The sequence below is a fragment of the Vipera berus genome (assembly GCF_964194415.1).
Source record: "Vipera berus genome assembly, chromosome: 1".
In the NCBI taxonomy this organism is placed as follows: domain Eukaryota; kingdom Metazoa; phylum Chordata; class Lepidosauria; order Squamata; family Viperidae; genus Vipera; species Vipera berus.
In genome coordinates, this window is record NC_138202.1 from 9992281 (window position 1) to 10020125 (window position 27845).

A 27845-nucleotide genomic window follows, 5' to 3' on the forward strand; every position below is an offset into this window, starting at 1 on the left:
AAGCATGTAAAAATTGGGATGTACGTGGGCAAAACACTAGGACATCAACCCTTCACCGGGGCTAATGGGATGGCCTTCTCACTTCATAAAAGGCCCCTTGTTACATGTTTGGAAGTCAGTGTCTCATGCGGTCACAAATAGTCACAAATAGCTGCATCAGCCCCCACAAGGCAACGACACTAAGACTGCAGGGCATTCTGGACTTCCACCTTGTGAAACGCCAGTTCTGGCGGCTGCACATGAAAAGAGACATTGAGAGCTGTGTGACCAGTTCTGCTTGCTTTCTTTTTCTTTGCTAGATGACTGAGTGGGACGGTTGACACGGTGACCTCTCTTGAGAAACAGGTTGGTGTTCCTTTCACCTACTTATCCTAAGAAATAAGTGGGTTAAAATTTATTTATTTTATTCATTTATTTTTATTACATTTATATCCCGCCCTTCTCCGAAGACTCAGGGCGGCTTACAAGCTTAGCAGTAGCCTTCATTCTATGTATATGCCTGCTTGTTAGGGCTTTCACACACACCCCAAGCGGCATTATTACAAAGTCAGCTTAATTGCCCACAACAATCTGGGTCCTCATTCTTCTTCTTAAATTACAACTCTCTTTTAGAATTAATTTGCTTGCATGAAAAGCATCTATTATTAACAGATCACCGATGCTCCAGTCTGGATGACGATTGCCTTCAGTGCAACAACGTGAACTGCCAGGAGACCTATTTTGGTTTGAGCATTGCCTCGCTTTCTAACGATAAGCACTAATAACACAATATTTCCAAATGAAATGTTGCCGGGAATTCAAGGGCTAGGCTGTAGTTCAAGTCTGTTGTTTCACGTTGGGCTTAAACTTCAAACACGGACTTGAGACATTCAAACTCAAGAGGGTGGGAAAAACAATTTCTGTTCTCCCCCCCCCCCAAAAAAAAAACCAGATGTAAAGAGACTGTGATGCTGCCATCGATCTTGAAATATTTATCCACGTGCTGCTGGATGAACTGGAGAACCATGGAAAGCAATCTACATTTTACGATACTCGGTTATACTGTAAGCAGATGTTTGAATGGGAAATTGAAAACAAGCGAACAATGGAAGGCAGGTGGGTGGGGACCCAATTAAGTGTATTGATCAAACTTGGTTCATGTCCAGATGGTTAACTGGGATGCCACAAGAAATGTGATATGGTGAACAAGGTAAAATATTAGATTGGATCTAGGGAACTCTATACAGGTAGTCCTCAACTTATGACTACAGTTAGCAACCACAGTCTGTTGCTAAGGAGTATCATTGTTAAGAGAGCCAGGCCTGATTTATAACCTTTTTCACGGTCATTAAGCAAGGATTTGGCTTGTTGGAAGCCTGAGAGGGTTGCAAACGGCAATGTAAACGCATGGCAGTTGTTAAGCAATTGAGTTTTGATCACGTGACCACAGGTATGCAGCAATGGCCATAAGGGTGAGGACTGGTCATAAGTAACTTTTTCCAATGCCATCATAATTTTGAATGGCTGTGAAACGAATAGCCATAAGTTGAGGCCTACTTGTGTTTACCTTTCAGCTCAAGGCTCACCTAGTGGAGATTAGGCCAGGCACTCTCACCCGTACCGCTGCAGAAGCTTTGTTTAAACCTGGGTAATGACTGGAAGAGAAGTGTGGTTATAAATGTCGTAAATGATTTCTGACATGCTGTTAACATGGGTTAATAAAAGGTTGGGGAAATGCATCTCTGAAAAAAATGTATGCTTCCTATGAAGACCATAATCCTAAAGGGCTTGTGAATACAATTACGTTTTAAATTAACCAAGACGCTGTTTCATGTTACATGTTAAAAATAAATACATTAATCCAAGAAACCCTATGGGATTAAAATTGTGGACGTGATTTAAGGAAACCAGGTAGGTTTGTGTTGTGCTTTTTGTTAAATTGTTGTTGTTATTGTTGTCGTTGATTTGCTTCTTTTGGAGTAGACATATCTGGGAGCATAGTGTCTGGTTAACCTGGACAAAAATATTTCTGATCCAGCTTGGGCACTGTTCTGGAACTGTTAACTAAAATGCTTTATAGTCCCGATCCAGACACTATAAATCAACAAAAATGATTTTAAAACAAATATTTATTGCCCAAGAATTCTAAGCAAAGACTTACGTTTGCAGTAGATACGTCTGATCATAGCAACATATTCATGCCCATACTTGTTCATTCTCGTAGTGTAAAAAAAGAGTAACTTCTCCATCTCAGCTAAGCATTGTTACGGATGCTAATTGATGCCTGCACGATGGTGGATTAAAACAAAGGGCTTTTACAACCTGGCACTAGCCAGGATGTCCTGCAGTAAACTTTGAAGCTCCTCCCACTGGCTAGATAAGATATAGGACTGACTAACAACTGGACTACATTTCCCAGAAACCATCTCCTTAAGGAAACAGCGTTTAACCCTTTAAATGCTAAATGTTCTTACATACAATTCTCTTAAGCAGGGCTTTTCAACCAGTGGTACGGGTACCACCTGTGGTACATTGGCACCTGGCAGGTGGTACGCGACCATCCTAGAAAAGTGGTAGCGGGGGAGGAGGATGAGCACAACCAGTGGCAGCACTGCAGAAGCTTGAGCGATAGATGGGTGGAGCTGCAGGGGTGTCAGGGCTCAGCGGAAGCGCCAGGATCAGTGCTTCTTCGGGGCTGTCAGGGCTCAGCGGAAGCGCCAAGATCAGCGCCAGGCTCCAGCTGGAGCTCGGCGCTGATCCTGGTGCTTCTGAGCCCAGAAGAAGCGCCGATCAGCTGGAATGTTGCAGCATTTCCAGGTTCTTGTGATTTACATTCAGATGCTTGGCAACTGATTCATATTTATGACGGTCACAGTGTCCCACGGTCATGTGAAGTGACCAAAACCTGCTGCAACCACTCAGCAGACAGGAATAAAAACCAAACACCCCCACCCTTCACCCCCACTGCCAATCCTCAACAGAAATACTCACAACAATGAAAACCTCAGACAGGAGGAAGAATGCCTCCGGGCGGGCAGGCAGGTGTCTTGCTTGGCTGTGGCTTGGGGGGGGCACTTTTTTCAGTGTCATTGTAACTTCGAACAGTCACTAAGCGAACTGTTGTAAGTCGAGGACTACCTGTACTTCATCACTTTTTTCCTTTGGAGGGGGTCATGAAGTTTTTTACACCTTGCAACTGGTGGTACTCGGATGTTGCCATCTCCTAAAATTGGTACAATGGGTGAAAAGCTTGAAAAGCCCTGCTCTTAAGGATACAGCATTAATGTTCTAACACAGTTCTTAATTTCTAAGCTAACTATATAATGGACCAGCTGGCTATACACTGGCCCAGCACAGGCACCCTTGACATGCAAGGAGCTTCAGATCCAACCATTTCACACGTGGGTGTCATTCCTTTTAATGGCAGGAGAGCACACCAGACTCTTTCCTTTTACATTTTCCTTAGTCCATGGGTGGGGAATCTGGGCTCTTTTATGACTTGTGGACTTCAACTCCCAGAATTCCTGAGCCAGCACTGCTGGGAGTTGGAGTCCACAAGTCATAAAAGAGCCCAGGTTCCCCACCCCTGCCTTAGTCTCTCTTTTGGAACCTTCATCTTCATAGGGGAGAAATTGGATTTGACCACCAGTGACTGTCCTTCCAGAGCTATGGGAATCCGCCCTTAATTCCTTTTCACAGGTTAAATACGATCTGTCCAGCGTTTACAGTTAATGGCCACGATTCAGCCCAACATTTCTGTTGCTAAGCGAGACAGCTAAGTCGGCTTTGCCCCATTTTACAACCTTTCCTGCCGCAGATGTTAAGTGAATCACCAACCCCGGGACACTGCGACCGTCATAAGTACGAACCCGTTGCCAAGCATCCAAATTCTGATTATGTGACCATGGGGATGCTGCAAATGTCGTTAAGTGTGGAAAAACAGTCATATGTCACTTATTTCAGTGCTGTGTAACTTCAAATAGCCACTCAATGAATGGTTATAAGTCAAGGGCTACCTGTGCTCATTCCATCCTGCCACTTATCAGAATAACAGGAAAACCTATGATTGTGTACCATCAAGTCAATGTGTAATGACCACATAGATGGATCCATGATCACCTGGTTTACCAGATCTTAAAATAGTGCCTCCATTGCCACTGTAACTGAATATATCCACCTTGATGCTGGTCATCATCTTCTCTTTCCTTCCAGTTTTTCCAGCATCATAGATTTCTCCAGAGAAGAGAGTCTTTGCACTAATTGACCGATTAACTGATTGTTTATTCGTGTCAGAAGTATCACAATTAAAATAAGGCATATTATTCACTGATTGATTACATGCCATTTCTGAGGGAGAGGGGTAGTTAAGAAATATGATAGATAGATAGATAGATAGATAGATAGATAGATAGATAGATAGATAGATAGATAGATAGATAGATAGTCCTCGACTTACAACAATTTGTTTAGGGACCGAAGTTACAACAGCACAGAAAAAAGTGAGTTGTGACCATTTTTCATATGACCATTGCAGCATCCCTAGGGTCACATGATCAAAATTCAGACCCTTGGCAACTGATTCGTCACATTATCTCGTTTGCGACCTTCTGACAGGCAAAGTCAATGGGGAAGCCAAATTCATTTAACAATCCTGTTACTAACCTAACTATGGCAAGAAAAGTTGTAAATTGGGGCACTTACTTAATTGTCTCACTTAGCAACAGAAATTTGGGCTTGGATGTTGTCATAAGCCCAGGGCTACAGATAGATAGATAGATAGATAGACAGACAGACAGACATTTTTGATCCTAATGACCACATAGTTAGATTTTCTCCAGGAGAGCTTGTCCCCCACCTGGTCCTTTAAAGGTGCCTCCATCACCACTGTGACCGAGTCCTTCCTCCTTACTGCTGGTCATCCTCTTCCTCTCTTTCCATCCACCTTTCCCAGCACGAGAGCCTTCTCCAGGGAGTGGGGTCTTCACATAATAATAATCTGCAAGATTACCAGGTATTTAATCAAGCAATCAGCAACCTCCACTTTCTTAAATTGCAGGGTTCGTTCCTGTTTCCTAATTACTACTATTTCTTTTCCTACCATTTGCTTGTTCAATTTAGCCTGATAGAGGGTTCTGGAGAATTCAAAAATCTTGTTCTTTCTTGGGTTATATTTTGGTTGATCTTTAAAATAGCATGGCTTACCCTTTAATTTTAGATTCATTTTTTTCTTTACGAACCGCCGTGGCTATCTTTATTATCTAGGCTAATCAAAAACCAAGTAGAAACATTAATTAGAATCCCAAATGATTGCCGTGTGTGTGTGTGTGTGTGTGTGTGTGTGAGAGAGAGAGAGAGAGAGAGAGAGAGAGAGAGAGAGAGAGTGTTACTGGAGGAGTTCACAGGCGTGAAAAAAAATAGCAAGGATTGTTTTGAACTACAGGTAGTCCTGGACTTACAACCATTCATTTGGTTTTTGACATTACAACAGACCTGAAAAAAGTGACTTAAGTGATTGTTTTTCATGCTTATGACTGTTGCAGCATCCCCAGGATCACGTGATCAAAATTCAGACGCTTGGCAACTGGTTCATATTTATGACGGTGGCAGGGTCCTGGGATCATCTGATTACCTTTCGTGACTTTCTGACGAGCAAAGACAATGGGGAAGCCAGATGCACTTAACAACTGTATTGCTAGTTTAACAACTGCAATGATTCACTTAACAACTGTGGTAAGAAAGGTGGTAAAGTGGGGCAAAACTCATTTAATAGCTGTCTGTCTTGGCAACAAAAAAATTGGGTTTAATTGTGATTGCAAGTCGAGGACTACCTGTATTTAGAACTAGGACTAAAGCTTCCTTCTAAGACTTGAGCTGTCAAGATTGAGTTGCTAAGATGCTTGCTAACCTCTGTCGCTACTTAATTTGCCATAGAAACATGGGGGAGGGGAAACTTGGGAAAGAAACGGCAGTTTCAAAAAGCTGTCCACGGACCCTGAAAACCAAGGTCACAAAAACAGGTGTCTGACGGAGAAGTGGACCGTTCTCATATCAAACCAAAGAAGTATGATTGGCCAACGTGAACACTTGGTGGGTGGGTTTTTTGGAAAACTACTGTTAACTAATCAGATTTTCACACAGGAAAACCAGAATTGATTTAGCTTCTTCAGTACCGAGATGTGTATTCAATAAAGTTTGCCTTTTATGGCAGGGGGTCCCCAACCCCAGATCCAGAGACCAGCAACTGATCCACACAAACAAGCAAAGCCCCATCCGTGGGATTCAGGCAGCACACAAAAACACACACCCTCCAGTCCACAGAAAAACCTCTCTCCAGGGAACCGGTCCCTGGTGCCCAAAAGGTTGGGGACCTCTAAGCTGTAAAGTTTCCTCAATATTGAATTCGCTAGTCGGACAGTTGACATAAGCCAACATTCTTAATAGGCAGTAAGCCCTATTCAATACACCTCTTTTACCTTCCTAAATACAGATAGCCCTTGATTTACGATTACAATTGAGCCCAAATTTTGTGTTGCTAAGGGAAACAGCTGTTAAGTCTGTTGTGTACATAGTTATGGGAGTGGTTTCCCTTCGGCGGGAAAACCTAGTGCAATCATTGGCTGTTACTTCCCGGCGGGAGATTCTGAGCCGGGGATTGGTTATGTTTGAATGAAACCTAGTATATAAGGTAAGGGTTCAACGGCTGCTAGCCAGTTGACCCATGTGAGTTCTAATAAACGTTCCATGTTTGACATCGCTGTCTCCGCTCGTCATTCCGGACTTAACAGTGGCGACGAGGATGGGATCTGACGGCAGAACAGCGATAGAACCGCGGAAAGCCGACAGAGCGAAAAGCGGGAAATTTGAATCACAGTCAACCGAGCAGCAAGCGAACTGAAGCAACAGAATGGCGCAAGTCGGTTCCCTGAAGGAGTTTGACCCTAACTACCCTGAAGACTGGGAAGAATATGTTGGACAAGTCGAGGGGTACATGCTGGTCAACGGGATCACGGAGGACAGGAAGAAGGCGGCTCTGCTAACCATCAGCGGCACTCCGGTTTACCAGGTGGCCGTCGGCCTGTGCCAACCCCTGCCGGTCTCCAGCGTATCGTACGCCGATACGCTGGAGACCGGCAGCTAAGCTGAGGGTCCATTTCATCCCTAAACGGTCGGAACTGTTCTGGTGGAGGATATTTGAAAAGCGGAACCAACGGCCGGGCGAATCAATACAACAATTTGTGGCGGCAGTCCGAGAAGCAGCCCTGCGCTGTAAATATGACAACCTCGAGATTCGCATCAGGGACCGAGTGGTTTTGGGGCTGCGAGATGAACACTTGCAAAACCGAATCATCTCTAAGCCCACAGGCAACCTCCAAGAAGTCTTAGACGAGTTACTCACGTACGAGTCTACAGGCAGACGCGACCCCCCCTACAATAGCATGGCAGCCTCAGCCGAAATAAACCTGGAGAGCCATGTGGACGGTGGGGAGGTGGACTACCAGTGGGAAGCCGAGATTGCCGAAGTAGCCAGAAGGTTCGGGAAGATGGCGCCGAGACCACAACGAGCCGAAGGCCCAGACCAGAACAGAAGACTACAACCTCCAGCACTACAACAACGACCCCTGAGGGACAACCCAGCCAGACCTCGCGACCCAGAGACCCGGTGCGGAAGCTGTGGCGGGAATCACCAACGATCGTCGTGCCGATTCCGAAACGCCAAATGCCGAGGGTGCGGAAAAACGGGCCACATCCAGGCCATCTGCAGAAGCCGACCGCGCGACAACCGCCTCCACGAGCTCGACGCTTGGGCCTCAGGTGAGGTAACCCCCGAACGGAGTGGCGGAGAGACCCATAGGCCTAAGGCACGCACTTCCAACCCGGGGGCTGGGGTGGGGGTCAACCACGTGGGAATCCCTAGACAAAAACACACCCCTAGAATCAACCACATTTTGAGGCCTAAATTAAGAATTGAAGTCCAACTGCAAGGTGTCCCTTGCAAGATGGAAGTGGACTCCGGGGCCTCAGTATCTATAATTTCTAGGGACACCCTTAAATACATAGAAACCAGAAGCGGCCAAAAAATTCCCCTTAAACCCACCAAATTACAATTAGCCGACTTCCAGAAATCACCCATAGACCTAGTGGGAGAGACTACCATTAAAGTTAAATATAAGGGGTTTAGTGGATTATTAACTATTTTAGTCACTGAGGGCCAGAGAACTAGCCTTGTAGGCCTTAATTGGTTCTCGGCCCTAGGCATCTGGGTGGGGGGAATTAACACCATTCAGAATAAAACCCTAAAATCCGTCTGCGATAACTTCGCAGACGTATTCGACGGGTCGTTAGGGAGGTACAAGGGACCCCCCATTAACTTTAATTTAGACCCCGAGGTCAGGCCCATTAGGCTTCAGGCCCGGAGGGTGCCTTTCGCCCTTAAACAGAAAATCGAGGCCGAACTAGATAAGCTAGTAGGCCAGGGCGTTCTAGAACCCGTAGAGGGGGGCCTTTGGGAGACACCGATCGTCACACCCCTGAAACCGAACGGGGATGTGAGGATCTGTGCCGACTATAAGGCCACCCTGAACCTCGCCATGAAAAAGCATGCTTACCCGGTCCCGACGGTGAAGCAGGTCCTCGCGACGATCCAGGACGGCGCCATTTTCGCCAAGCTCGACTTGGCGCAGGCGTATTTTCAACTTACTGTGTCTAAGGAAGCCGCCGAGGCTCAAACGATAGTTACCCACAAGGGGGCGTTCCGCGTTCACAGACTTCAGTTCGGGATAGCTGCAGCTCCAGGCATCTTCCAGGAGGTGATGGAGAGAACCTTGAAGGGCATTCCAGGTGTATGCCCTTACTTTGACGATGTCCTCATCGCTGGAAAAACTGAGGACATCCTAGCTGAGAGGCTAGAACAGGTACTGGGGAAGTTCAGGGAGGAAGGATTGAAATTAAAAAAAGATAAGTGCTGCATAGGGGTAAAATCAACAGAATTTTTGGGGTTTAGAATTGATGCCCTAGGCATCCACCCTACAGAAGGGAAAATTAGGGCGATAAAATTAGCTCCACAACCCAAGAACAAGGCGGAATTACAAGCTTTCCTTGGCTTAATTAATTTTTATCACACATTCCTGCCTCATAAAGCAGCTATTGCTGAACCCCTCCATAGACTTTTAGATAGGAAGACCCCCGGCAGTGGCAACAAAAACACAGGACTAGCTTCCAAACTTTAAAGGACATATTGTCAAGCAATTCTACAGTTACTCACTTTATAGAAAACAAACCTATATACTTAGCTTGTGATGCTTCCCCTTATGGAGTGGGAGCAGTTATTAGCCACATGGATGAGCAGGGTCAACAGAGGCCTATAGCATATTATTCCAGGACCTTAACAAAGGCGGAACGGAATTATGCACAGATTGACAGGGAAGCATTGGCCATAGTGGCAGGCGTAAAAAAGTTCCACGATTATCTGTATGGTAGGGACTTTACCATTTACACTGACCACAAACCCCTGCTAGGGCTATTTACTACCGATAGACAGACTCCACAAATAATGTCTCCCAGAATGCTAAGATGGTCAATTTTCCTTTCCGCTTACACATTTTCAATCAAACACAGGCCGGGCAAGGAGATGGGGCACGCTGACGCCCTCAGCAGGTTACCTCTAGAGGATACTGGTACAGACCCCGCACCTGTGGGACAAATCATGTCCCTACAAGAGCTCTCTGAGTGCCCCCTAACTGCCAGGGACATTGCAGCAGCTACCAGAAAAGACCCCATACTCAGCAGAATAGCAGCATGGGTCCTTCCTTCTTACACCATATGTAAGAAGGAAGGACGAACTATCATCACACGTTGGATGTCTGTTGTGGGGCAATAGGGTTGTTATACCAGAGAGGCATAGAAACACAGTAATTGGGGAATTACACGATGGGCACCCTGGAATTGTGCGTATGAAGGCCCTAGCTAGAAGCCACGTATGGTGGCCAGGGTTAGACATAGCCATAGAGGACAAAGTAGCGGGGTGCTATCAGTGTCAGCGCTCTCGACCAGAGCAAGCACACACATCGGTACACAAATGGGAAGAGGCCAGGAACCCGTGGTCTAGGATCCATATTGACTTCGCCGGCCCATTCCAGGGCCTCACATTCCTTGTAGTAGTGGATAGCTACTCCCGGTGGTTGGAGGTCATGCCTGTTAAGTCCATGACATCAGCCAAAACCATACAGGTCTTACGGGGACTCTTTGCCACTCATGGGTTACCTGACGTAATTGTTTCTGACAATGGGCCACAATTCACATCTAATGAATTTCAGGACTTCCTCAAGGCCAACTGGATTAGACACGCGACTTCTGCACCCTTGCACCCCTCCTCTAACGGCTTGGCAGAACAGAACGTCAGAACAACCAAGGACGCCCTCAGACGAATAATCCACGGCGACTGGCATCAGAGACTGGCTCAGTTCCTGCTGGCCCAACACACCACACCGTGTGCGGCCACAGGGAAGAGTCCTGCTGAAATGAGGTGGGGCAGGCGATTAATAACGAAATTGGACAGACTACACCCTGACAGACTACCTGCTGAACACGATCCGGTTACCCCAACCAGGTCTCTGAATATTGGGGACATGGTGTGGGCCAGGAATTACGGTCAAGGGGACAAATGGGCACAAGGGGTCGTGATCGATAAAACCGGTCCCTTATCTTATTTAATTGAGGGGGAAGGGAATCAGCTGATTAGGAGACACATCGATCAGTTAAGGAAAAGGGCCCCTGAATGTGTACAAGCCAACAAAGAGAGGGAAAACACTACAACTGACACTGCTTTTTCCCCAGCCAGGGTTAACACAGCACCAGGGGGTAAAGGGAGGAGAATACAATTCAGGTCAATAGAAGCAACCCCCCAGAATTGTAACGCAGGAACAGAAATAGCGCCCCCTGACAGCCCACCAGGGTCATCCAGTCAATCCAATGAACCCCAACAACAGCAACCACAACAACAGCCCAATAGGGAAATACCACCAGAGCCGTCCACACACACAACAGGGTCAGAGGTGGTAGTCAATGGCGGAACTGAAGGCACCCCAGCAGTTAGTATGGCCAGCAGATATCCAGTCAGGCAACATAAACCCCCTAGCTATCTGAAGGACTATGTCAAATAGTAAATATCATCCAGGGGGGAAGGGGTGTTGTATACATAGTTATGGGAGTGGTTTCCCTTCGGCGGGAAAACCTAGTGCAATCATTGGCTGTTACTTCCCGGCGGGAGATTCTGAGCCGGGGATTGGTTATGTTTGAATGAAACCTAGTATATAAGGTAAGGGTTCAACGGCTGCTAGCCAGTTGACCCATGTGAGTTCTAATAAACGTTCCATGTTTGACATCGCTGTCTCCGCTCGTCATTCCGGACTTAACAAAGTCAGTCGTAACTGATTTTGTGACCTTTTTTTGCTACAGTTGTTACAGAAATCACTGCTGTTGTGAAATGAATCATATGTCAAGTTTCCGACTATGGGCTTTTCAAGTGACTCTGAGGCATTGTTTACCTTAAAAGTCCTTTATTAGCCTAATACACCGGTAAATGCTTGCTCGAAGGAAGCTGGAATCTGAAATCTCCGCCCCTTGCACAATATATTAAAACACAATTCTCCACCTTTCTAATTTTGTCATTAATTTGTCGTGGAATAGTTAACATTCCGACCAGAGGAGGATGGACCGTGGCTCATTTGCATGGTGAATATCAAAGAAAGAAAATCCGAGGCATGTTATATTGTAAAACTTTTAATGAGAAAACAAAAGACCTAAACTGACTACATTCTCTCATCAGGCAGAAGAGAGAAGTAAGAAGAAACTGTGAGAAACTTCTAGGCATGCGCACAAAACAGTCTAAAACAGGGGTCTTCAAACTTGGCGCTTTTATGACTTGTGGACTTCAACTCCCAGAATTCCTCAGCCAGGCATGGTGGCTGAGGAATTCTGGGAGTTGAAGTCCACAAGACCAAGTTTGAAGACCCCTGGTCTAAAACCATAACATAGCTGGACATATGAGATTCACTATGGTTACATGATAAGATAATAACACAGGTGCAGAGAGCGGAGGAAAAAATGTACAGACAGAAACGAGCTGCTGACAAAATTAGAATAAAACGGCAGTGACATAATCATATTCTCCAATTAATTTAAAGAATCAGTTTCCCTTCCGTTAGAAGAACTGCCAAAGCCTTATCTTCTTTAGAGAGACAAATGGCCTTGAAAGTGCATTCCTACTCTTCCCTCCTCCCAACTTTAAACTAAAGCAATACACAAGTCTTAAAGCAATACACAAGTTTAACATATGAAATAGCTACTTCTTCATCTCTTGTCAAGCAATAACATTGGATGTTAGCAGCGTTGACATCAGAGTCATTAGGCAAATCTGGATTCCCTCATTGACTGCTTGTCGGAGATCCAGCTGGAAGATAGCAAATGGCGATCATATGACCTGAGATACTGCAACTACTGTAAATGCATGCCAGTTGCCAAGCAACAAAGTTTTGATCCCGTGACTGTGGGGATGTTGCAACAGTCATAAATCCCATGTTATTACTTTTTTTTGCTATGGCTGTTAGGTGAATCACTGCAATTAAGTTAGTAACATGGTTGTTAAGTGAATCTGGCTTCCCCTTTGCTTGTCAGAAGGTGGCAAAAGAGGATCACATGACCCCAGGACACTCCAACCATCATAAATATGAACCAGTTACCAACTGTCTGAAATTTGATCATGTGACCATAGGTGTGCTTGCAATGGTCATAAGTGAGAAAAACACTCACAAGTCAGCTTTTTCAGTGCCATTGTAACTGAATGGTCAATAAATGAATGGTTATAACTCAGCTATCTGTATTGGGGCCAAAATGTGGGGTTGGCTTCCTATAAAGGAAAAAAACATTACATAAAGTTCCAATAAAAGAGAATATTTGAAGCTCAGGGTTGACATGAGGCGTCGTTGGTACTCTCTGAGCTTGCTTGTTTTCTTGCAGATGTTTCATTACCCAAGCTAGATAACATCATCAGTGCTAGTAAGGCAGGGGTCTTCAAACTAGGCCCTTTTATGACTTGTGGACTTCAACTCCCAGGCACGCTGGCTGAGGAATTCTGGGAGTTGAAGTCCACAAGTCATAAAAGGGCCAAGTTTGAAGACCCCTGTAGTAAGGACTGTGGTGGCTTGTCTGGTGGCTTGCCCTGTCAGTGTTGGTGGGGGTAGTCTTAAGAGGGGTTTTCAAACTTGGCCCTTTTATGACTTGTGGACTTCAACTCCCAGAATTCCTCAGCCAGGCATACTGGCTGAGGAATTCTGGGAGTTGAAGTCCACAAGTCATAAAAGGGCCAAGTTTGGAGACCCCTGTCTTGGGAGATTCTTTGGTTGGCTTGTTTACTGTTGGCTCTTTAGCCCTTTCTCGATTGTTCAGTGTATTGTTTACTTGATTGTTGATATGAAGTTAACCTTGGAGTTAATCTATGCTGACCTGGATTCCAATTACTGGTGGGGAGGTGCTTGGGTCTTTTTGTTCCTTTTGTGGTGGTGGGGGGACAACGGGGTGATTCTCTCTTTTACATAGTCTATAGATGTTGTTCATGTCTATGTGTCTATTGATAGCCGATTTGTCAGAGTGCCAGGCTTCTAGAAACTCCCTGACATTTTGGAGTTTCCATAAGTCCAAAAATGCCCGATCTGGGACATTACAATAACTTTACATAAAGTTATTGTAATGTGCACATAAAGTTATTGTAATGTGTATTGCTGCATTGCAGCAACTCTGCTTTTAATTGTCCTTTCATTGTGTTGCATGAACCTCAACACTGGCGTCGGGCCCCAAAGTTCACTTTTAAGGAAATAAACAGGATAAGGAAGGCGAAAAAAGAAAGAAAAAAAAAGTAGGGCGGGAATAAAGCGGGTGTGATGGATGGAGCGTCCATTCAGGAGGCAACGCATAACCAGAGGTCTTTTGTGATTGGCTGCTTGGTCTCGAGCCGCCTCCGCAAAGAGCGCGTAACAGCTGTGTCTCGCGCAAAGGGCCAGAGGGCCAGCCGTCCTTACAGAAGCGGAGGGAAGGAAAACTGAGCCCAAGATTGACGTTTCGCTTTTCATTCTGATTGGTGGTAAGGAAAAGGAAGGAAGGACAGTCTCCTTTTGGATTGATTTGTCTCTCTGTTGTCAAACGCGCAGGTACATTTTGTCCCCTCAAACGTCCCATGTGCTGTGTCTATCGCTAGCCCCGCCCCTTGCGTTGTATCTGACTTGTTACCAAGCGTTTTGGGGGAGGGGAAAAGAGAAGGGAGGGAACCAATCCTTCGAGACGATTGGCCCAGCTCTGATAAGAGGGCGGAGACTCCAGCCACAAATGAGGAAAAAGCGGAAGAATCCGGAAGCGCCAGAGCTGGAAGGCAAAGGGCGGGATACCCGTACCCAATGCAGAGCCTGAGTGAGGTTCGAAGAGGCGTGGCCCAACTGGAGAAGGCGGAGGGGCGTGGCCAGCCTCAGTTCTCGGCCTCAACAGTCTGGAGGAGGGGGCGGGGCAGAGAGGAAAGGGCGGAGCTATGTGTTGCAGTTTTCAAATGCGACCGAGAAGAGAAGGACGAAGCTTTGGGTGGGGTAAGTTCGAGTCCCGCTCTCCCCATTTTGGTGGTCGGAAAAAAAGGAAGGAAAAAAAAGAAGGGCTGCGGTGACTGCCCTGGGGAGGGGGCTGCTTCCATGGGTAGAGAGGACGACTCCTGCTCCCTAATATGGCTAAGCTGTGGCTATTTCCCTTTCCTGCTCCACTCATGGGGGTGGATTGCCTTACCTCAGGTTCTCCAGCCTTCCGCAGTAACTTGGGTAGTTTCCAAAAATGGAGGGTTGCTCCTGTGGTTAAAGCAGGGATAGGGATCTATGGCCCTTTTATGACTTGTGAACTTCAACTCCCAGAATTCCTCAGCCAGCACTGCTGGCTCAGGAATTCTGGGAGTTGAAGTCCACAAGTCATAAAGGGGCATAGTTTCCCAGCTCTGGGTTAAGGGGTATCTTGGCCTCATCTTTGGGGTGGGGGGACAGTCCCTTTGAACTCACTTTACAGTGATTCTCAACCTGGGGAATTGTGGAAGTCCACACCTCTTTAAATGGCCAAGGTAGAGGAACACTGGTGGATCTTTCTCTCAGCTTCCTTTGATGTGGGAGTGCATAGCCCTTCTGGCTGGGAAGAACGATATTTAAACAAAAACTAAAGCATTTTTTAAATGCACAACAGCTTCCTTGTCTCAGTACAACATACTGTACCTCTTTCACCGGCTCATGGAAACTAGTGCAGATCGTCCTTGTTTAGTGACTTCCTCAGACACAGCCAGTTACGACAGGGATGTCAAAGTGCCACCAGTCCTCGCCTTTATGACTTTTGCAGCATAAATGTACAGCAAAGGAAAATCATGGGCACAGTTGTGGTTTCACTTAGTGGCTGCTCAGCTCCCCTACCAAATTGCCAGTTCCAATGCTGGTCGCTAAAACAAGGGCTATATTTATATGTTTATATTGCATAATAGGGGACTCGGTGGCTCAGTGGGTTAGGACACTGAGCTTGTCGATCAGAAGATCGGCAGTTTGGCGGGTTGAATCCCGAGTGCCGCGTAACAGAGTGAGCGCCTGTTACTCGTCTCAGCTTCTGCCAACCTAGCAGTTCAAAAGCACGTAAGAAAAATGCAAGTAGAAAAATAGGGACCACTATGGTGGGAAGGTAACAGCGTTCCGTGCGCCTTTGGCGTCTAGTCATGTTGGCCACATGACCACGAAGACGTCCTTGGACAAGCACTGGCTCTTCGGCTTTGAAACGGAGATGAGCACCGGCCCCTAGAGTCAGAAATGACTAGCACGCATGTGCGGGGCAACCTTTACCTTTATTGCATAATACACTTGAAAAGTGAATGAGATTATTTTAAAGTGCTCTGTTGCTTCTCTATTTTTTAACACACGAACTGGCCTTCCCAGTGTAAATTTTTTTTACCCCAGTGGCATATTCTCTTCTTATTTATTTGGTGAATTTATATAGCTGCCCATCTCATGTATTTGTTTCTGATATAATGCTCAGTGGGGACTCCGGAGGGGACGTGCTGCTTTCCAAATGTAAGAGCAATGTGTGCAATTAATCGGTGGGTGCCCTTCCACTTACATCAATTAGTACATTTAGCCAGCATGAAACTGTGCAAATGTCTATCCGTTTGGCTTTGTGAAAGTTTTAGATTTTTATCTTGCTTTTTTCTTCATAACTCAAGGTAAACATATAGATTCTCCTTCCTCCTCTTAAGTTTCTAATTTTTTCTAGGAGGAAAAAATATTAGGTATCTTTGCTACCTTGTGTTATTTATAAAAATAATAAAGGTGAGACTAAAAAAATATCAAAGGTTATATCTCTGCATAGTACCTGGGGTTCCTGCTGGACATGTAAACTTTAATGAAATCCTCAGTTTTCAAACCAGCCAGTTTGGGTAGGCAGAATCCTGCTGGTGCTGCTGTCTGTTGTTTGGACTGTGGCAGGCAGAATGAGTTGGTTTAGAACAGGGGTAGGCAACCTTGGCTCTTTCATGACTCGTGGACTTCAACTCCCAGAATTCCTGAGGCAGCATGGCTCAGCTTGGAAACCTCTCTCTTTTCCCTCAGTGTGGCTGGCTCAGGAATTCTGGGAGTTGAAGTCCACACAGTCATAAAAGAGCCAAGGTTGCCTACCCCTGGTTTAGAACATCTTCTCTAATCAAAGATCCTGCAGGGCAACTTGGCCAAACATATTACAGTTAATAGGTTTGGGCCAATCACTTCTATTCCAGCCTAACCTTTGCTAGTCTGTGGTGCAAATCAAAGAGAAGGACTAGGGGGTAACATGATAGCTGTCATCCAGTACTTGAAGAGCTGTCACAGAGAAAAGAGGGTCAACCCATTCTCCAAACCACTAGAGCAGAGGTCCCCAACCTGTTGAGCACCAGAGACTGGTTACGTGGAGAGAGGTTTTTCCACGTACCGGAGAGTGCGTGGTTTTGTGTGCTACCTGCATCTCACGGATGGGGCTTTGCTTGTTTCTGCAGCCCGGTTGTCACCATGCTGCGGCCCAGTACTGGTCCATGGTCCGGGGCTTGGGGACCCCTGCACTAGAGGGTAGGACAAGAAGCAATGGGTAGAAACCCCTTAAAGAAAGATTGAACTTGAAACTAAGGAGAAATTTAAGAAATGAACAAATAACCCACTATAGCCATGAAAGCCCACTGGCTGAGTGGGCCAGTCATTCTCTCTCTCTCAGCCTAATACACACAGGGTTGCTGTTAGGAAAATAGGAGGAAGGTGGTGTATTGGCTATGTGCATCGTTTTCAGTTATTTGTAAAAAAAAATAAGGGCAGGATATAAATAAATAATGGAACAGCTTGCCTATTGGGTGCTTCATTACTGGAGATTTTCAAGAGTAGACTGGGCAACCATTTCATCAGAATGATATAAAGTCTGCCTTGAGCGTGGGGTTGGACTAGAAAACCACGTTCCCTTCCAACCCTGCGATTCTATGATTCTAAATATTCTAAATATTTTCTGGGATATCATTCTGAGCAAATAAATATTTTTCTTAGTGGAATTCCTTGGACTTGATCTAGAAAAAAGGTGGAATAAAAATTATTGTGGATAGTATAAATGCTGAACGTTTTATGGAATGGAGCACAAGTATTTATTTATTTATTTATTTATTTATTTATTTGTTCTTATATACCGCCCTTCTCCCGAGGGACTCGGGGCGGTGTACAGAGTAAGGTAGGTATACAGATTGAACAATAGTGAAAAACAATAGTAAAAACAACTGAGACCCCAAGAGCTATCAGGCCAGGCCGGACTGCTGGAACAGGTAAGTTTTTAAGTCGCGCCGGAAGGTGCGGAGGTCGGGGGCCATCCGGATTTCGGTAGGCAAGCAGTTCCAGAGGGCTGGCGCACCCACTGAGAATGCCCTCCCCCTGGGGGCCACCAGCTGACATTCCTTGAGCGGTGGCACCCTGAGGAGGCCCTCTCTGTGGGAGCGCACAGGGCGCAGGGGTGTTGACGCCGGCAGCAGGTGGTCCACGACATACAACACAGTTGAGCCCAAAATTTCTGTCGCTAAGCGAGACAGTTGTTAAGTGACTTTTGCCCCATATTATGACCTTTCTTGCCACAGCTGTGAAGTGAATCATAGCAGTTAAGTTAATAACACGGTTGTGAAGTGAATCTGGCTTCCCCATTGACTTTGCTTGTCAGAAGGTCGCAAAAGGGGATCACCTGACCCTGGGACGTTGCAACCGTCATAAATATGAGTCAGTTGCCAAGTGTGTGAATTTTGGTCATGTGCCCACAGGGATGCTGCAGCGGTCGTAAATGTGAAAAATGGTCATAACTCACTTTTTTAGTGCCATTGTAACTTTGAACAGTCACTAAATGAACCACTGTAAGTCAAGGACTACGTGTACAATGATTTATCCTTTTGTTACTGAAACCTAGAACGTCCTTGCTAGCAAGCCTTTAATCTGGAACCCTGACTGACATCCAACAAGGATGATGATGAGTGAAGGAGAATATGTCTTTTGCAAGTGGAAAAAGCGGCTATGGCCAGCACAGGTATGTAATGGGCCAACCCTGATTATTTCTGATTTGGGGAAAAAACATATCCAGATGGGCTAAAAATACCATGTCGGTTTGAGCTGAGCTGGCAGTTCAACTGTATTTGGTTTTGGAGGGTTTTTTTTTGCTCTGTTTGCAAACTATATTTAACCACAGTTTGGCAAAAGGTCACCCTGTTATGTTAAAAGCAGGGGTCTTCAAACTTGGCCCTTTTATAACTTGTGGACTTCAGTTCCTCAGCCAGCATGCCTGGCTGAGGAATTCTGGGAGTTGAAGTCCATAAGTCATAAAAGGGCCAAGTCTGAAGACCCCTGGTTAAAAGGCTTTCTCCCATTAGAAGGGTTTCATTTCGAACCCAGTTGTCTATAATTTGGGAATGGTATATAACATTGGGATGTAGGAGACATGCAATGGATTCTTCTGCAAATATCCCACATAGTGTGCAATCATGGTTTGTGATAGCTTACTACAAAGAAAAAAAATTCCCTTGAGTCAGATGTGATTCTTGGTTGCAATCATACAGTTGGCTCTGCTTTCTAGGACACATTTTCATTGTATTTATGTACTTATATATTTGTTTGGCTTCCAAGTCCAGACTGGTCTTAGGATTTCACAGTGGTCTCCCATCTCAAGTATGAACCAGGCCTCACCCTGCTTAGACTTCTGCAAAGGCCAACCAGCTGTGCCACTGGCCAAGGTGTGGGGGTTGTAGCAAGCCACTGTGTTTATTTATTCGACTTTTATCCCGCCTTTATTACTTTGTAAGTAACCCAAGGCAGAGAATACATCCAATATTCCTTCCTCATCTTATTTTCTCCACAACAATGACAACCCACCTCACTCTGAGAGAGTGTGACTGGCCCAAAGTCACCCAGCCAGTTTTGTTGCGTAAGGCACAGTGGTGGGATTCAAATATGTGAACAACCTGTGTGGATGCCGCTTCCGGAAGTCCATTCTCAGCCTGGACAACAACAAATTAGCCACCGGTCCTGCTGAAGTGGTGCGAACTGGCTGAATCCCAGCACTGCTAAGGCAGCAATAGTACTTGGTGATTGGCTCAAGGTCACCCAGCTGGCTTTTGTGCCTGAAACAGGACTAGAACTCATAGTCCCCTGTCTTCTAGCCTGGTAAATTAACCACTAGACCAGACTGACTCTTGTATTGCTCATGTTGCTGCCAAGAAAATTATGTGTATACACACAGAGTCCCCCCGGTGAATTTTCTTGTCTTCTACATTTTCACTCCTGTTGGAATGTCAGTGGTAATTCAGAATCTGATTAAAGTATCACATCCTCTTCCCCACTTTTTGTTTATTTTCTCATGATAGACCTGGGGTAGGCAACCTCGGCTCTTTTATGACTCGTGGACGTCAACTCCCAGAATTCCTGAGTCAGCATAGCTGACTCAGGAATTCTGGGAGTTGACGTCCACGAGTCATAAAAGAGCCGAGGTTGCCTACCCCTGTGATAGACCGTCAATTTTCAGGGGGGGGGGTTGCATTGGTAGGGAGAATTTCTGGCTTTGAGAGTTCTGAAGAACTTTAAAAAAAACCCTCAACTTCAGGGCTCTATCTTGTGCAGGGGTAGGCAACCTTGGCTCCCTCATGACTCGTGGACTTTTAACTCCCAGAATTCCTGAGCCAGCATGGCTCAGCTTGGAAACCTCTCCCTTTCCCCTCAGCATGGCTGGCTCAGGAATTCTGGGAGTTGAAGTCCACGTGTCATAAAAGAGCCAAGGTTTGCCTACCCCTGAATTCTTGCGCATTTCTCACAATAGAAATACGTTTCTGTTTCTCTGTTGCAGTTTTGTGGGTTTTCTGTTTCTCAGAATTTGGATGTCCACCTTTTAAAAAAAAATCCATATTTTTTCTTCTGCCTTCCAGATCTTGTGTAGAAGCCAGAGTTCCAGAGGGCGACTGCTTCCTGAGAAGCTCGGTTCCATTCGGCTCAAAATTATTGCTGAAAATAAACAGTTAAGTTTCTGTGGATTTGCAGCCTCTTAGCACTGCTTTTTTATATGTCTAGTTCACCAATAGGTTTGACTTTGATTTGCAAAATAAATCCAGTAAAAAAGCCCCCAGGTCCTAATCTCCCTTCTGGGTTTTTGTTTTTTTTAAATAAATAAATTCCTTTTGGGATGTTATTTGGGATAAACAGGAATAGTCATAGCTGGCAAAATGTTGACAAGCAACCTTAGAGTTGTAATCCTATCAAAGACAATGCTAGGTTAGGGAAGGTGCTGGTGTCGGCTTGCTCAAGAGGGTTAGGCTTAGAAGTCTAATTTATTTAAAAATGTCACAGCTGTTGAACCAAAGCATTCTTGACCACACAAAACCAAAAGTTTAATGCTGTTCTTTCTCCCTTTTTCAAGGGTTACCATGCGTGTTGCCCATATTGTGCCTCTGACAGTACAAAGCATTGAAGATATCGCAGATAAATTGGGTATGTTTTTCTTGTATTTGTTCAGCTGTGACCATGAAATCCTGTATGTTGGCTATTTTCCTAAGTTATCTTCTAGATAACGAGGGGCACAAAAATCTCGCGCTAGACTTAAGGAGCTGAAGACAGGCAAACTCTGTTAAAAACAGTTTTCTTCATTCCGTTGTGTTTAGGTGTCTTCTTTGCCAAACCTCTCACTATAGTTTTTGTTTTATAACACTGATATGCATCCGTAAAAGATCTAATTCTAAAGAGAAGGAATAAGGGGTTGGGAACATACTCGGGGATGAAATTATATCATCGTTCCTAACGGACTGGGGTAGATTTTTTTTTACTCTTTTGTTATAGCACTTTTTGTCTGTATGTTTCCCCCCCCCCCTTTCTCTTTGAAAATGTAAGAATGGATTAAACTTAAGGACACCTCCTAGAAATGAATAGGCTGTCTATTACAAAAAATGACAATGTTCCCCTTCCAAGAAAGTGCTGAGGCCAGGCTAGGTTTGCAGGAACCCACTGAAAATGTGTGTTTTTAATATACAGCCTGTTTTCAGCGGTTCCTGAAAGCATTGTGTGGCTTCAGCGGTTCGTTGGCTTGAGGAAGAACACCACCATCCACCCTCTTTAGTAAAAGGCAGCCCATTTGTGAGTGCCAGTTCCAACCTACGTACAAATTGGATTTAAAGACAGATTAAAAACAGATTTAGGAATAGAACTCATACTTCCTCCAGTACGGGAGGTTTTTAAGAAGAGATTGGACAACCATTTGTCTGAAATGGTATAGGGTTTCCTGCCTGAGCAGGGGGTTGGACTAGATGACCTCCCAGGTCCCATCAACTCTGTTACTCGGTTATTCTTAACCTCGGACCTCACCTGTATACAAAAAGCATCTTAAGAGTAAAAGAATAAACCAGGTGAGAACCAAGCGGATGGTATAAACTCAGTATAGGTAGTCATCGACTTACGACTGTAATGGAACCTGCCAATCACAGTTGTAAAACGGGTCACGTCCTGATTTTATGACTTTTTTTTTTACTGAAAGCGAATGCCAATTTTTGGCAAAAACATCATGAAACCAAGTCACGTAACCGTGGGATACTGCAAACAGCTGTAAATGCAGGCTGGTTGTCAAGCACTCAAAGTGTGGTCATGTGACCGCAGGTTGTTGGAATTTCATAACCAGCTCATAGGTGTTCCCCAGGGAGATCAATCAGAACTTAAAATGGTTGCTAAGGGACTGGCCCTAAATTGAGGACTCTCTGTAAGAGAAAATAATTTAGGAAGCAAAAAAATAGCCTTGCTAGTTCAAGCTAAGGTGCATTTTAATTCCACCCACCCACCCACACCCACACACTGTGGGGTATTGGTACTGGTAGTCCTTGACTTACAACCGTTCATTCAGTGGCCATTCAAATTACAACAGCTTTGGGGGGGAAAAAGTTACCTAGGACTGTTTTTCACACTTTGCAGCATCCCCATGGTACACCTGATCAAAATTCAGCAGCTCGGCAACTGAGTCGCGTTTATGACTGTTGCCGTGTCCCAGGGTCACGTCGTCCCCTTTTGTGAGTGTCTGACAAGCAAAGTCAGTGGGGAAGCCAGTAACAAGTAACAGCTGTGTTAGTAACTTAACAATTGCAATGATTCAGTTCACAACGGTGGCAAGAAAGGTTGTAAAATGAGGCAAAATTCACTTCATTCACTTAGCCGCAGAAGTGTTGGGCTCAGCTGGGGTCGTAAGTTGAGGACCACCTGTACAATTCAAGGGAGTGCACTTAATACCCCCTCTGCCTATTTTCCCACAACCAACACATCAGGAGACTTGGGCTGAGTCCGAAGTTACTCCTAACAAGGAGATGAAACTTTAATGTTTTCCCTCTGTTGTTCTTTTGCAACTGGTATTTGCAAGCCTACTGGGGATTGCAAGCTTGGGGATGATTTTGAATCTTCAGGATCAATATTATTATGGTTTGTCACACAATCAGCCAGATGATGTTCAGGCTGTATTTGGCATTTTTATCCACCTATCAAGTCCTTCCCAAAGACCTGAGATAGGCAGACGTTGATCTTGGATGGTGTTATAAATATCATTGCAGGATGCCAGCTATTCCAAGTAAAGCTGCCTTTTGCATTTGACCATTAATAGTGGTTGTTATTATTTTGATTCATTGCACAGGCAGCCAGATGGCCAGACTGGATTTGGCATTTGAACCACCAGATGGACATTATTATTATTAGATTTGTTTGCTGCCCATCTTGTGGTTCAAGGTGACTCTAAGCTCTTTTTTTTTATTGAAAAGTTTTACAATACATTTTTTTAACAAAACAAAACCCCTCCCAACCCCCTCCCCTCTCCCCAACCCTCCCCAACACCTCCCCCTCTTCCCCCTCCCCCCTCCCCGACTTCCCAGAGCTAAATACAGGGTATAAAAATACAAACAATCATAATCTACCTTATGCAAACAACAATAAACTATTAAATCTATCGCACTTTAACTCTTATAAAATAACTACAAGCAATATAAATATCACATCAATACTTATTCAAATGCTAGATGAAACTTTTTAGTCCCATATTTATTCTGGATATAATCAATCCATTTTTTCCACTCCACAATATATCTCTGTTGCGAATGGTCTTTCAAATACGCTGAGATCTTTGCCATTTCCGCCAGGTTGGAAACTTTTAAAGTCCATTCTTCTATAGTCAGCAGTTCTTCCTTCTTCCAATATTGCCCTACTAAAAGTCTTGCTGCCGTAATTAAATTCAACATCAAGTTAGTGTCCACAACAGTAGTATCAGTAATAATGCCCAGTAAAAACAATTGCGGACAAAACTTTATCCTTTTCTTAAATATCTTTTGCATGTTCCACCAGATTTTAATCCAAAAAGCTTTAACCTTTTTACAGGTCCACCATATATGAAAATACGTTGCATCTTTACCACCACACCTCCAACATTTAGGCTGGCAGTTCGGATACATACTTGCTAATTTTTTAGGATCTAAGTGCCACCTATAAAACATTTTATAATAGTTCTCTCTTAAATTTTGAGCTTGTGTAAATTTTACATTTCTCACCCAGATCTTTTCCCAAGTATCCATTGCGATGACTTCTTGAAAATTCTGAGTCCACTTTATCATACAGTCTTTAACAAGTTCTGTCTCTGAATCAATTTCTATCAATGCAAGATATATCCTTTTAATGTGTGCTTGACCTTGATCTCTAATTTGCTTTACCAGATTTTCATCAATCATTGAAAAACCAATTTTCTGGTCTTCTTTCCACCTGGCCTGTAATTGCCCATACTGAAACCAAGTTTGTACAATCTTTTCTGCTCTTAAGATATTATACGGCTTTAAATGCCATACATTTCTTTCCAAACTTAAAATTTCCTTATATGTAGTCACATCATGTTTAAACCCAACACTTATATTTTCTATTGCGTGTTTCGGTACTGCCCATATAGGTATCTTATAATTTAACTTATGTCTATACTTTTTCCAAACTCGCAACAGAGCATGTCTTAAAATATGTACCTTGAACACATTATCCACCTTCTTATCATACAATAAATATGCATGCCAACCAAATAACAAATCATGGCCTTCAAGATTTAATAATCTCACTTGTGTTAAATTAATCCAATCACTTATCGCTGACAAAGCAGCAGCTTCATAGTATAGTGGTGACTCTAAGCTCTTGACTGATCTGCCTCATGAATTTATTCTACTTCTTTGATAGTCATCCAAATTCTTTTATTTATTGGTATTTATTGAGAATTTTACATAAAGTAAAAAGTAAATCTAAAGAAAAAAAAGGGAAATGAAAAAAAGAGGAAAGAAAGAAGTGCAAGAAAAAACAACTAAAGTTATGAAATATAATGATTTCTGATTTTCTCTTTCAGAGTTATTAACGAACCTAGCATATCTCCTCCCTCTTAACTCTTCCAGACATCCCTTCAACCCCTTATTTAATTCTTATGTATTTCAGTTAATAAATCCATGTTAATATTTTGGCTTCCTTTAGCAAAAAAGCCATAACATACTTCTAGTTTGCTTTTTTAAAGCCCTTGTTGTTTTCTCCCTGGCCAATTTCTAACATTTTAACTATCTGTTCCTGCATTGTGGGAATTTTACTACTCTTCCACCTTTGTGGCATTATCATACACAAAATTATTCTTTTGTGAGTCTTTTATAATTTAGTATCCATTAAGTCCCAATAAAAATGCCTGGCTGAGGAATTCTGGGAGTTGAAGTCCACAAGCCATAAAAGGGCCAAGTTTGAAGACCCCTGCTTTAAAGGGATGTTTACACAGGACAACATGTCTGGCTGAGGAATTCTAGGAGTTGAAGTCCACAAGCCATAAAAGGGCCAAGTTTGAAGACCCCTGCTCTTCTGCATAATCTATAGATGTTGTTCATGCCTGTGTGTCTATTGATGGCTAATTGGTCAGAGTGCCAGGCTTCTAGAAATTCCCTGGCATTTTTTGGGACTTGGTCTGGTCTAGGACTGTCACATTTTCCCAATTGAAACTATGGTTAAATCTATGAAACTATTGAAACCATGGTTAATCAGATTTAACCACCAATAGACAATAGATAAATAATAGATTACACCCCCTCGCTGATCACCACCGACTCCCTTCCCAGGTCCGAGCAATGAAACCCAGAAGGTTGTAGAAGAGTTGACTTATCGCCGAGCCTTGCGAGAATCGCTGGAGATCATGAGGGAACAGGCAGCTCCTAAAGGCCCTGATTCTTTTTGGCAAAGGCGTGAAGAGGCGTCAAGCGGGAAAGGACAGCAAGAACCATCCTCAGCCTCCCAGGGACCACTTTCTCCCCGAAGAAGTCCCCGTGGGACAAAGAGGGTGGAGGCAAGCGGGACCCTTCCGGATTCTCCAGCCACATCATTGAGACCTTTCAAGTCGAGGACCAAGAACCCGTCTACCTGCAAACCTCCTTCATCTGCATCGGAGGACCTTCCAGGTGTCAGGACGCCAGCCTGGGAGGCTGACAGAGTTTTGGAAGCCCCAAAGCCAAACGTCTCGCAAAGTCTTGCAGCGCCACTCCAACCCACCCAGAGGTCTTCCCTGGCCTCCAAGGCGCATCAACAAGTTGGTGGTCCATCTGGCAAGAAGGCGCCTTCAAACCGGCCGGCGAGAACCAGCACCCCGGACTCTGCTTCTCGTGAGCGCTGCCCCAGGTCCCCGCCAGCAAAGGAAAGAGACGAGGCCGCCATGAGACTGCGGAGGCGTTTGCTGGGGCCCGCCGTCGAAGGGTTTTCATCCCGGCCAGCAGATGCGCTCCTGGCCAGGCTAGAGGAGTTGAAACGGAAGAAATGGCAGCTGCCCTCCAGCGGCACCAGGCACTCCTTGCGCTTGGAAGCCGCCGGCTCAAAGCAAATCCTGGCGACTCAGGAACCCTCCTTGGAAAGGACACGGTGCATGGGTGAGAGAGCGCCTGGAGACTACAGAGAACCTTCTCCGGACTCTGCCCCGTGGGAATTGAAAAGAGAGCTTGACCCATACGGAGCTGGAGATGAAGGAGGCCGTCTTCCAGAAGTTGCGGATAAGGAAGGTAAGATGATGTCAATCTGCAAAAGACATGCTGGGGCGGGGGGGGGGGAAGCTGTGAGTGTTGGGGAGAGCTAGTAATGAAGGGAAGGTTTCATGTGCTGTCTTTAAGTGCAGTGAACTGGTATTGCCAAGCGCCAGGGAAATCCTGAGGTCCAGGCAGTTCAAATAGATATATATTTATAGATATATTTAATGAGGTTGCCACCCACCTCACGGTCCAAGGTGACTTTGGAGCAGTTTATAGCTGAATCTGATGCATGAACATATCGTTGTGGTTCTAGTTTTCAATACATAATTGAAACCCAGCCCAGCATGGTGCAATGGCTAAATGCAGCCGGGCTTCATCCAGTTTTCTTTTTTTTAAGTTTATATCCCACGGAAGTCTCACAGTGGCCTATAAGGGGAACTCACTGCATCCTCCCCCTGCAACAACAACCCTGTGAGGCAGGTTGACTGAAAGTGACTGACTTCATGTCTGAGGAGGAATTTGAGCCTGGATGTTTTGTACAGCTGGTCCTCAACATACAACCGTAATGGAGCCTGCCCATTACGGACATATACTGTAAGTCGTGCTGGTCATAAAGCAGGTCACCTACATGACTGTCCTGATTGTATTACCTTATTTGCGTGGGTCTTTAAGGAAACTCATTGTTTGCTATGGTGCGGTTTTGCTGAAAAGCAGAAGTAAACGCTGGTTATTGACAAAAACGTACATCGTAGTCAGGTGACTGTGGGATGCCATAAACAGTCATAAATGTGGGCCAGTTGCCAAGTGTTCAAAATGAGCAGCCATCAATACTTTGGAACCAGGTCATAAGTACCTTTTGAAGGGTCTGTTATAACTTTGGACAGTCACTAAACAACCGGTCGTAAGCTGAGTACGTACAGTTGCCAAATGCTCAGATCGCCATTACGTGACTGTAGCGGGTGCTGGGATGATCTGAACTTTGAGGACCAGGTATAACTACCACCTGTTCAGCGCTGTTGTGACTTTGTACAGTTGCTGAACTGGTGGCCGTTAACTCAAGGACTACCTGCATACCAAATTTAGAAGCAGCATTTGATTTGGAATAATCCTATATGCGATGACTCATGGCACAGCACAGAGTCAATGCAGTCAGCTGGCAATTCAAACAGTTCTTTTATCGCTCCCAATTTTCCCCAAATGCTCCCACATTTGCTGGCAAGCCTCCAACAAAAGGATCACACACACACACACACAGAGACAC

The 27845-nt window shown here is 44.8% G+C and overlaps 1 protein-coding gene across 1 annotated transcript in view; it reads left to right on the forward strand.

Moving 5' to 3' along the window:
* The first annotated feature begins 14137 nt into the window (after positions 1 to 14137).
* PWWP3A (PWWP domain containing 3A, DNA repair factor) overlaps positions 14138 to 27845 on the forward strand; it is a 41783-nt gene continuing 28075 nt past the window's right edge. Inside the window, exons 1-5 of the mRNA XM_081324278.1 lie at positions 14138 to 14606; positions 18484 to 18600; positions 20486 to 20574; positions 20974 to 21044; positions 25691 to 26617. Of these exons, the coding sequence (XP_081180404.1) occupies positions 18538 to 18600; positions 20486 to 20574; positions 20974 to 21044; positions 25691 to 26617 (1150 nt within the window). The 5' untranslated portion in view covers positions 14138 to 14606; positions 18484 to 18537. The remainder of the gene's footprint in view (positions 14607 to 18483; positions 18601 to 20485; positions 20575 to 20973; positions 21045 to 25690; positions 26618 to 27845) is intronic.